The 11,705-nt window shown below is 43.6% G+C and overlaps 1 protein-coding gene across 1 annotated transcript in view; it reads right to left on the reverse strand.

Annotated features, from left to right (window-relative positions):
- LOC135919250 (exportin-5-like) overlaps window positions 1-11,705 on the reverse strand; it is a 42,158-nt gene that overhangs the window by 21,524 nt on the left and 8,929 nt on the right. Inside the window, exons 8-17 of the mRNA XM_070521774.1 lie at window positions 11,583-11,659; window positions 11,391-11,490; window positions 10,636-10,719; window positions 9,366-9,491; window positions 7,594-7,684; window positions 5,122-5,244; window positions 2,939-3,051; window positions 1,691-1,747; window positions 1,488-1,583; window positions 413-544 (exon numbers count right to left, since the gene is read on the reverse strand). Coding sequence (XP_070377875.1) covers window positions 413-544; window positions 1,488-1,583; window positions 1,691-1,747; window positions 2,939-3,051; window positions 5,122-5,244; window positions 7,594-7,684; window positions 9,366-9,491; window positions 10,636-10,719; window positions 11,391-11,490; window positions 11,583-11,659 — 999 coding nt within the window. The remainder of the gene's footprint in view (window positions 1-412; window positions 545-1,487; window positions 1,584-1,690; window positions 1,748-2,938; window positions 3,052-5,121; window positions 5,245-7,593; window positions 7,685-9,365; window positions 9,492-10,635; window positions 10,720-11,390; window positions 11,491-11,582; window positions 11,660-11,705) is intronic.

Raw genomic sequence — 11,705 nt, forward strand, 5'->3', positions numbered from 1 at the left:
GCAGGCAAGTACTGCAGGAAGCTGCTGCTGCGGGCATCTACTGCTCTCGATCACACGGAATCTAGCAGCTGGAAAAAGTATAATATGATGGCAGTTTGCTGATATACTAAACGTTAGTGCTTAAAAATAGTGTTTTCTGATAACATATTAACTGGTAAAAAGAAGCGTATTGGGTGATCTTTTGCGTTCTCGATCGCAAATGTTGGTGATGGGTAATCGTACAAAATGGATCGTATCGACAAGGTTCTACTGTAATTGCTATTGCAATAAATTTAGTCTGTGTGCCTTTATGCCATATCTTGGCAATAATTGACGACAGAATATTCTAGCCAACTGTTCCCTTTCATGGTGAACCATACCATACAATAGATGACCTTGAAACACTGAAAGTCAGGCTTTGAAGTGAGACTACCATGACGAGCTTTGGGTAGAGGTGGCACAACTTGACCAGTCCAGCACACGCATGGCGTCTCAGGTTGCGCAAGGCACGGCTTTGGATCGTTGCAGGCTGGTTCGGCAACGTGAAGACAGCACAGGAGAAAAGCTGCAAGGAGGGCACACAGCGTGAGATACACTGTTTTTGCACGCATGTATCATGCCTCCTACATATAACCCAACCCCTTCAGTAAAACATGTGCCCAGGAGCCATGCAAATGACCACATTAAGGAACATTGTAACCTTTAGAAAGGCAACTCAGAGTATTGTCACTGCAGAGCAAAGCTCTAGAAACGATATTGTTTTTCATATTCTGTCTACGCCATTTTATGTGATTCCCTCTGTTGAAGTGTGGTGCGGCTTCACAGCCTCAAACCTCGTGCACTTAGGCAACACATTAGCGCCAACGTTTTACTTTTAGGTGTGACTTCACTGATTCCACTTCAATGCAAAAAATTTACACGCAAGTATTGTTTTTTAGTGCGGCTTCATGAGAATAACAATTTTGCCTTTAGTGGTTGCTTCATGGCAATGCAAAAATGCAAAACTAATTTGCATGCGAATTGGACTTTTGAGTATGGCTTCATGAAATATGGGTCATATTGCCATGAAGATGCCTTGAGGCCATAAGTACGGCCCAAATTTTTGGCCTGTGTTGTATGCACAAATGTACGTTAGCTCCTAAATAACATACATGCTGGAAAATTTTGTGCTGCAAGTTATCTTACACAAACAAATTACATGCGCAAGCAAGCAATACAAAGCAACCGTAGTAAAATGTTTAAAGTGGAATAAGGAAACACCACTGACGATGCTATCTAGAGAAAGAGGTTGATGAAGCTCATAAAGCTCGTTATAACAAAGTTGGAGGAGCGAGAATTACTTTGTTATATCCATTACTTCGTCATATCCATTATTGCATGTACTGCACTATGAATCTCTATGGGAATTTCGTTACATACATTATTTCCTTATATCCCATTTCGCTATAACCAGGTTTCAATGTGTATAGTCCCAGCTTAACAACCTGTACTTTATAATTTACACCTACCTTGTTGAGGACCTTGGGCAAACTTCCTGGCGCAAGCGTGAGGAAGACACCTAAGTTGGATATGCAGGACAGGGCATAGGACTGGATTACTGGGTCCTGTAGCAGCACCAGAAACAAAACAGAAGCGATTACACACAGGGTCCTGCCTTAAATAAAACATTGAAAATTCGGCATACTCCGAAGCACGCTGTTAAGACTCTCACCTCTGTTTCGAAATTAAGTAGGGACTCCAGCAAGAAGATGCCTTCTTCTGCACTCGGCTATGGGCACAGATGAAAAGCAAGAAAAATTAATTAAATCAATCAACCGATCAATCAATCAATCAATCACAATTATATTTCCAACATGATATTTGGGGAGACACCCCAAGCGAAATGTAGCTTGAGGGTGCCTGGGGGCCCATACACAAGGCAGCATACACAGGAATTTACACATAGTGTACACAGAAAACAACACGTCCTCTCTCGTTGAAATAGCCTGTTTTTCACCCTACCTTAAGAAGATTTTCATGCAATAACTGTAGGTCACAATGTTTGATTGCGATATCTACCCGATTCTAATGTGCGGCTTTTTTTTTTTTTTTAATTGGGCTGGAAATTGCCTGTGCGATGCAATCAGACACAAAGCCAAAACAGCCTTCGCAACGTTTGTATGCTTTGCCGCATAACACAATGTATTGCGACAAAGCTGACTTTAGATAACTGTGTGCCGAAGGTGACCTTAGAAAAAGGGCCACAATCGTGCAACAATTTTTCTTGCTACAAAGAAAGACCAGGTGAGCGTTAAATTTCTACGTTGTTTAGGAACTTTAATGGTCATTTCTACGTTAATTTATCACTTTGAACGTGTAGGAAGTGGGAGTGCGTTTTATTCAGGGGCGTGTCAGAATCAGGCAAATACTGCCAAATGAATCAGTGATGTGCTTTGGCGCTTCTGCATTTTGTGTAATTCAACCCGCCAGATAATTAGATCAATTTCTTCGGTCCCGTGGGGGTCGAATTAACGGATGACGACCGCATTACAACTACAGCTTGCGTGCCCCCCCCCCCCCCATAAGGCTACCTCAAATTCTTTCATTTGTGTACCTTTGTGCTTCCAGCATACAGGTGTACTATGCTTTGGGAACAAGCGCAAGCGATGTGCTGCAGCTGTTGGTTGGTTGCGGAAACGCCCCACTCTGCTCGTTCTACAGTAAAAGCTTCAGATCTCCCGCGCCTTCCGTGTAATAAATATGCCATCATTGTGATGCAAAAGTGTGCAATTACATGACGCGTATCTGGGCATATAATTTCTTTCACAAATGACACACAGTTTTTCAGTTTCGGGCTGCGAGAGAAGTCTCTCCAGCCTACACAACTTTGCCTGCTTTGTATGAAACGGGGCATAAGCCATTGGTCCAGAATGCCCTGGACAGTGCAAGTTGCACTGTATCAGTGGCTGGCACAAGTTACCTTGGGATTGGGAGAGGACAGGAACCGGCTGAACACACCGTCCATGAACGTGGTGAGGGCATCCCAGCGTATGCTGGACGGCGAGTTGAGTGAACAGTGGCCATTGTCGGGTTCTTTGCAAAGACAGCACGCCGCAAGAGATATGGAAGAAACGGTAGAAGACAAATGCATTCAGCAAAAGTGCGGGCTAAGGCTGCGCTGTGTGTCACTAGCGTTTCCACCAGCGACAACTGAACGGAGTACTAGTATCGATGTGCCCACGATTAAAGAGGAACCCCGGAGCACAAATCTCATGCAGCGTTCATCATATGCATGGTAATGTAAAAAAAAATGATATGTTCAGTTAATAAGGAAACAGAGCCAGCACTTAGCAAACCTGTGTTTCACTGATTTGGCGTCATTGCAAACAAGGAAAAATTCTGGCCAGACAGTAAAGATCTGTTAATTCTTCTTGAGACACACAAGACTCTCAAGGTGTATTTTCTTCTACTGGGAACCGATGCTGCAGTGATTCTTTCACAGATTTGTTCATTTAACCTTTTATCACAGGGTCGCATTCTGTAACATGCCATTTTTGCGAAGATAGGCCAATCTGCATGAAAGAGGAAACAAATAAAAATAATAACAAAAATAGACTGCTACAAATGCGGCCACTGATCGGTGATGTCACAATGGCTTTCACATTCTTTCTTGCTCTACCAGAAATCGCTGAGGTATGCAAAACTTTCAAGCTCCATGCCGGAAATGATTTATAGTACAGTCAATGATCGATTATTCAGACACTGATAATTCGGACTTGCTCGATTATTTGGACAGAACTGCAGCACTGCACTGGCCCCACAGACTTAATGTACAAGGACGACCGAAATTTCGGACGCCTTACTGCACGTTGTGCGATAATTCAGACCCCACCAGCACGACCGTGTGCTAATATGACCGCCGAGTAGAACAGAAATAATCAGTTAAATGTGGTTTAATGGCGCAAAACATAACCATATTTTCGTTTCTAGACGTCACGGGCATGGTCGTCGGCCATGTTGCCGGCGTTCCGCAAAACTAGTGAAGCATAGTCGATCTAATAGTCACTGATGATAATTTGGTGCATGCGCTGACTGTACTTTTGTCCATCTTTAGCGACAACATGACGATGGTCGAGACATGAACCGCGATTTTGTAGTAATGTCTTCCACTCGCATCTATGCCACTCTTCAGAGACCGACTGATCCCGTTATAATGTGAGCGAAGCATCGCTCTGACCACTAAGTTTGAAAAGCGTGAAAAGGAATAACACAAAAGGCACTGTTAGAAAATCACAGCTACGGAATTTTTAGGCCAAGGACTAAGTGTTTGTACGTGCAGCAACACACATCGACAAACTTGGGTGATATTTCTGAACAACCACTTTTGAAATGTACTTAAATATTCGCGATATTTCGCACGACTAGCATCGGATGTGTCTGTGCACGGCATAATTTCCATACAAAGATAAAATAGTGTGCTTGGCACCGTACTAAGATTGACATCAGTCACAGACGCCAGTGCGTCTTGCGCTAGCCTTGCGCAAGGTAGTGTGTTGGTACCATGCCAAGAATGCCGTTGCTCCTAGACATCGATGTGTTTTGCACGATAGTCTCATGAAATTGTGGATATATCCCAAAGTGATGATTTGAGAATACGGCACACCTTTCTTGGCCACTTGTAGCATAAAGCCACTTATTTTGGGGAAGATCCAATATTTCGGACTCGCGATTATTCGGACGGTTTGGCAATTCCGATCAAGTCCAAATGACCAGTCAGGAAGATACAACAGTTCAATTGACCTTTTAACCTTTCGCACCTGACATGCAGTCAATCGAGAAGTTTGTACCAATATCTTTAAAGATGAACCTTTCACCTCTAGGTAATAGCTTTTGCTGTCTTGCCCAAACGAAGCACACGTGTCTTCTCAATTCAAGTCTGTTTTCTTATTCTGCGGTATTCACCAAAAGTCGTGATGTGCCCAAACACATCGCGGCTTTTGGTGAATGCCCTGGAATAAATAAACAGTAATAAACTCAAATGGGACATTACGGGCAAGAACTGTGGCACAATACAAAAATTTGAGAAATTCACAACACGTTTTTGAGAAGTTATTGATTATCTCGAGGGTTAGCCCGCTACAATCAACAAAAGTCACAACATACCATTTCCCACTTCGATTTTGGCTGCAAGCAGCGTCTGCAGCCACTGGCTCACCATCTGGAAGCCAGCAATAGGGTTCAGCAGGGTGGCCAGGCGAACAACCTCCGTCATGTCCCCCCTGAATTCTGTCAGGAGGGAATATGCGCCATACTTCGGAAAAGCAAAAGCATGTCGTTCCATAAAACTGAATATATCCTGCAAAAAACTATGAGGTGAATCGCCGAGCCATCACTGTCACCCACACAAAGGTAGCGCGAAGCTACAAGGAAAGCTATTCCAGAGAAAGAAAGCTTTCAAGAAGATAGATTCACATAGAGATCAATCCTGACACCGCCACCTTTTCTGGGGTGGTTTTCTAATGCAAACATTCGTTCGATTGCACGTCTGCGGTTGCTTGGTCATGTCAACAGGTACATTGTAATCGAGTTGCTCGGTGCAGTCACTGACTCAGGGCTGTTGAGTCTGCGTCTTTTTCTCTTTTTTTTATAAGGAATAAGCTTTTTGCTTTCGACTTTTGAATACAATGGATGGACATCACGTCTCTAAGAGGTATTTTTTCGTTGCATTGGGGTTAAAAGCTAAATATGTTTCTGTGCAGTATTTGTATTATTATTAGTGTTAGCAATTGCTTCAGAACTCCTTAACACACAAAAAAAACACACAATACATATCTGCCCACTTGAGTTTTTCACAAGCTCCACCGATTGAGCGCACTTTGGTGATACAGTGAAAGCTCGTTAATTCGAACTTCAATAATTCGAATTTATGTATAATTCGAACTGTACGATTTGGTCCGGCCAAGCTGCACAGAAGTCTATGTATAAAAAAGTCCGTTAATTCGAACGCGAGAAGGTTCCCTCACGGATAATTCGAACTACGCTCGCCTGGCACATGGCCAGAGAAACGTGCCTACTGTCTCCACACAAGGCTGTATTGCCTCCTAAACAGAGAGAACGGTGAGAGAAGGTAAAATCGGAAAAAAATCTAACCGACGCGGGGTCAGCCAGAAGGCAGCGGCGGCTGCCGCCTTTCCGTTCTACGTAACCTCCGAGACTTCTTGCCCGTTGCAAATCTCGGAGGCTTTGCAAATCTTGTACAGCTGCTAATGTGCGGAGATGGCACGGCAAGCGTTAAAACACAGCGAATCAAGTACGTCGCAGCTGCGCTTGCAATCAAGAACCAACGAATCAGGGCCTTCGCCACCTTCACATGTTCGGCGTCTTTGTCTCGGCAGTCTTTATCGGTTGTGTACCTCTGTTTTCAGCTTAGGAGGTATCGGCCGTCGCGATTCATTGTGATGGTGTTAACCCTCGGCTAACGTTCGTTTCGGTGGACATCGTTGGTGTGGCACAGTCGGACCCAGAGCTTCGACTTGAAGAAGGCGTGTGCCGCGGCACACGCCATCACTTTCTGACATGCCAAATTTCTAACATTCCCTACTGCTTCCAAATCGCAGTGTACTGTTGCTCTCCTTCACTTTCATTAGTTCGAACTTTCGTTAATTCGAACTGAAGCGGCTTCCCCTTGCGGTTCGAATTAACGAGCTTTTACTGTACTCGCTAGATTTCTGCACAGGCCCTAATACTGAATGATGAATGGCTTTCTGCATGCTACTAGTACCTCATTATGTAGGCATGGCATCCACGAATCCATTACCGAACATATTAAATAAATTTTTCACTTGGCAAGATTCAGGTGGTTATTTTAGTGGTGAAGCAGGCAAACTGGAAGACTGACAGTCTATGTGGACTGCTAAGACAGTTTCGAGCCCAGGTAACAGAACACATCTAGAACATAACTCTACTACTTGACACCACCTCGTGTCAACAAGAAAAAGCTAAAAGCACATATCATCGTTTTATAATTTCTTTCAGCTGCAAACTTATGAAAAACACAAAGTTGCTGACATTCAGTGCATAAGAAAGTGTGCGTACAATTTCTTGCGCATAGACAACCTTCTTTACAAGTTTCCAAGCACTCTGCTCAGCCGCCATCTTGTTTGGGCAACAAGGTAGCCTTTTTTTTTTCTTTACTTCATGATGTCGTGAACCTGTTTCTTTTTTGCCCTCTTTGCCAGAATTAGAATGAGGCTTAAGATGGCTGTTGTCCGCTTAGCTGTCTATATAGCCACCTACGGCGAGTATTGAAACATAGCCTTAGTGAGAATACAAAAGGTGCGCCGTCTGTCAACTGAAAGCTTATTCAGGAAAATGTGCTAATACACAAGTGAGGTGCAGGCAAAGAGGAAACCCCCTAAGGTCATTTGGACAAAAAATATAAGCTCAAGAGCCATCAGTGAAAACAACTTCTTTTGACAGCCTTACTGAAGCCTGGCTAACGCAAGTTCTGTTATGTTTTACTAAGTGAAGTGAACAACAGCCAAGGGAGATATTTCCATCATGTCTTGTTCAATTTATTGTTACAAGTTAGCAACAGCAAGAGACACAAGCTGTAGAAAGCTGAATTCAACTTACTCCCTAGAAAAGGTGCAAAGTCCTCGTCGCCATCAAAGTCCAGCCGGGCGTAAGCGCAAGCTGGACTGTCGTTTCTTGAAGGATAGCCGACCTGCAATTGGTGAAGCTTGGCTTAGTGGCTTGCATCGCACGCAATACAATACGCTGTCCATAAATGACCTTACACAGACAAGAGGCATCATAAGGGAGAACCGATTAATTCAAGCACAAAGGCACAGCGCAAAGAACATGTAGGATTGATGATGATGTTCGGCACCCCTTTCGAAACAGGGTGACGACAGTAACCTGCCTGAGCTAATCAGATAATCTACACGTGCTTACAAGTCTAGCATTTTATCTGTACCTCCCTAATACCCTCCTTCTGCCTTAAAACCTCCATATAAATCTTGCACAGTTACCTGTGCCTGCAATGGATCCGGTCTTGTCAATGTGTTCTCTGCCCCTCTTCCACACAGTACTTTAAATGTCTCTAGCTTATTTCAATGGCTGACTGGTTGAAGCTTCCATCCACTTTATGTCCTGTGCTTCTAGAAAAAGTGGACGTCACCTACCGGATCTCATTGGGTGAATACCTTTGCATTCCGTTAAGATGTGCTGAGTTGTCCCTGGATTTTTTTTCTGTAGCAGATCCACACCTCATCCAGTTGCAAATATTAGCTCTGGTATGTTTTTGTCCTCGGGAAACCAGCTCACGCCTCAAATAACAAGCCTGGTGTTAACAGCACAAAATGTAGACGGGACACGAGACAAGAAGACGACACCACAAGCACTTGTGGTGTCGTCTTCTCGTCTCGTGTCTCGTCTACGTGTTGCACTGTTAACACCAGTTTAGAAAATTAACCAGCCCAAGCTGCTATTCTAGTCAAATAACAAGGCACTGCTCTTTGTGTTATCACATAGAATTTCCTCTCTAATTCCTTTCTTGCCATGCTTAAAAATCTCCACGGCCTTTTCTGTTACCATCCCATTGGTATTGATGATGATGATGATTTACTGCATCCCCTTTGAAACGGGGTGGTGAAAAATAGTCACCTAGCCTGCTTGATTTAATCGGGTATGCTATACATGCTTTTCATTCTAGCATCTTTATATACATCTCCTTATTATATTTTTTTTCTTCCTCAAAACTTATCTATTTACTTTGCATCGCTACCTATGCTTGCACCAGATCCTGTTGTATCACTCTGTTCCCTGCCTTTCTTTTCACCGATACTCTAAACGTATCTTGTTTATCTCGACTGCTGATTGGTTGACGCTTTCGTCCACATTAATCCAAGTGCTTCTGGAAGCTGTGTGTTATCTGTGGGCCTCACTGGGGGAATCCCTTCGCATTCCAATAGGATGTTTCCAGAGCTTTGCAGCGCCATCTGGTGCCATTTGTGCCAGTGTATGCTCACTCAGCTGTTGCACGGCCTGACGTGGTGGCATTTCAAATGACCGAGCGAGCCGGAGCTAGTATCGAAACGATGCAAAGTACTGTTCCTATGCCACCATGTTCTGCGTCATGAAAACACAACACAGTAACCTCCTGGGAAACAAAACCGAAACTGGCTACAGAAGAGCCATTAGATTAAATTTTTTCAATTGCTCAGGGGACTTCTGCAACTCTTTCTAGGGTAGCTAGGTTCCGAATCTTCATTTGACGCAATAAATCAAGAGTCGGAAATGTCATGTCAGTATTCCTTTAAGGAAACGCTTTCCTGCTCATGTCAGTAGCGTACAGTAGCCAAGAATGATGTGCAGAGAGCCAGTAAGAAGCTGAGAGGGCGCACCTTTGTTAACTTCTCAGTGGCGACCTTGAAGAACTTTGGAAGTAGGTTGCGCACAATCTCCAGCCGTGAGACTTCGGGATGTCGAAAGAGGGCCGCCCACACAGGCAGGGTGATGCTGTTCACAGCCTTCAGGTGAAAGTGCGACAAGAATAAAGGCACACCTGTCAACCTGTGAACGTTAAGGGAACTATAAAGAGAAAGACTTATTCAGTTTAAACTGACAAAGCGTTCTTTGAAAATTAAATTTCCTGTAATTTTGCAACGATAGGTTGATTATTAGAAGAGAAAACGAAGGCAAGAGTTGCATGTTTTGAATTTTGAGCCAGAACCCCAGTGTCAATACCAAAGATTTTGAAACACTTTTTTAGTATTTGGGCTATACTGGCTCGGTAAAAGTTAATGAAACCTGCCACGTTCAACCTTTGGCTCCTTTAAAACATTATGTAGTCCATTTTTAACGAAAAACAATTAACTAGGCCCTAGCAGCTGCTGTCAAAATTGATGACATCACAATGAGCTGATGCAGCAACTTTGAGGCGGCGTTGCCACCTGTTTTTTGTTATTGTGCCTTCTCTGGCACCTAACCTCTTTTCATGGTTAAGAGCGACTTTTTCTAGTGAAGGAGGGGCGGTTATAGTTTCAAAGGAAATGGGGAAAAAATAGCACACATTTTAGTTGAAAGAAGCATACACCTTTTATCGGATATACACACAATTTGTTAATGATCATTCACCTTTAGAGCCCGTGCACAATCAGCAGCAAGCATGTAACAGCAAGGACTGACAAGCAACAGATTGTTTTAACAGGTGGCAACAACTTTTTCAGTGACTTTGCCATTGCTGATTTCGACTGCATCGGAAACACATCTGTATAAGTTTGCTCGAAGCACGTATCTCTTCGTGTGGAGTCTTGAGAAGAGACCTGAGCAATGAAACAAGCATCTCTCTGTTACCTTATTGCCATCAGAAGACTTTCCAAGGGGAGGTTCGAAGACCAGTTCGCAGTATGTTTCAGTATGTTTCATAAACTTGACACAACGTTCGTAAAATCCCAAAGTTATCCCAAATTCGTAAAGGTGACGGAAGAATTGGGAGAGCCGACAGGTAGGTAATGGGCCGTATCTACATACACTGGCAAGTGATTTGTTTCTTTTCCATTCAACCTGCAGCTGATGTTGGTTACATTCAATGTTGTACATCAATTAGAGCGAAGAAAGACCTCATAACCACTCTTCTTGTAAAAATGAGCAGGAATTGAAATAGAAACTTACCTGGCTTGGATGCTGCATCAGTGACAACAAGACGTCCAGGTAGACTAGAAAGAGTTCCATCGAGGGCCGTTCAGCTTCCATGTTCTGCAGGTCATTCACGCAGCAAAAAGTACAAACATCATCTGTAGCTGTTTCTCGCCCCAGAAATGTCAAAATTCAGGGAAGAGAAAGAAATCGAGAGCTCTTAAGTGACCACACTAGAGTTATCTTTAGTTTTACCAAATTTCTTGCAATTTCAGAATCATGTACAGCTGCAGAGTTTTCAATTCTTTAGTAAGTGTTTTCTCACGTTTACGGAATGTGGACTCCATGTCATAATTCTTTACGGGAACATCAGGTATTTTAACGCCAACTTTTTCGTGTCTCGCATACTTGGAAAGCACCTATGCAGCCACATGAACCACATGCCTGATGTAAAACATTGTGAAAAACAATTAAATAAGTGAACCCACTACACATGACAACATACTAACATCGAGAGCCGACACCTGGCTGTCTACTTCACAATTTGTTTTACTAGAACACTTTCACACATTACTCAAGCTTGCAGCACAGGTCCAATCAGAAGTGTTTCAAGATGTACGCGACTTGTTATTTTCATTGGTACTTTTGCTTTTGATGCACCGTCTTGGCATGTGTAATTGTGCACATGGCACTTGAAAGAGATATACACAGGTTTGGCTGTGGACCCTGCTCGTGTGATGGCACATCATTGCAACAGCATGCAGAGAAACAATACACCTGTACTCACTCACCCAATGTGTTAGGCAGTTCTGTCCTAGATTGGCGGTGATCGAGCACAGCTTTTTCATGAAGAGGAAAGAGGCCTCGTTCAAGGGCTCGCTGGACACAGACCTTGGGGCGGATTGCAAGGCACAGAAAGAAGCAGAAGATGTCGAAGTCAAGCGTTGAAGTTACACAAGCCCCCATGATTTGCTCGGACTCACTTCAGAGCGGAGACGATGGCATCCAGCGTCTCCTGGTTGAAAAGCGCCAGCAGCGGCTTTCGCTCGTCCGGCTTTCCCTGTCATCAGCAGAGCAAAGAAACATGTGATGCAAGTGAATGTAAA

Source organism: Dermacentor albipictus, chromosome 7, assembly GCF_038994185.2.
Source record: "Dermacentor albipictus isolate Rhodes 1998 colony chromosome 7, USDA_Dalb.pri_finalv2, whole genome shotgun sequence".
Classification (NCBI taxonomy): Eukaryota; Metazoa; Arthropoda; class Arachnida; order Ixodida; family Ixodidae; genus Dermacentor; species Dermacentor albipictus.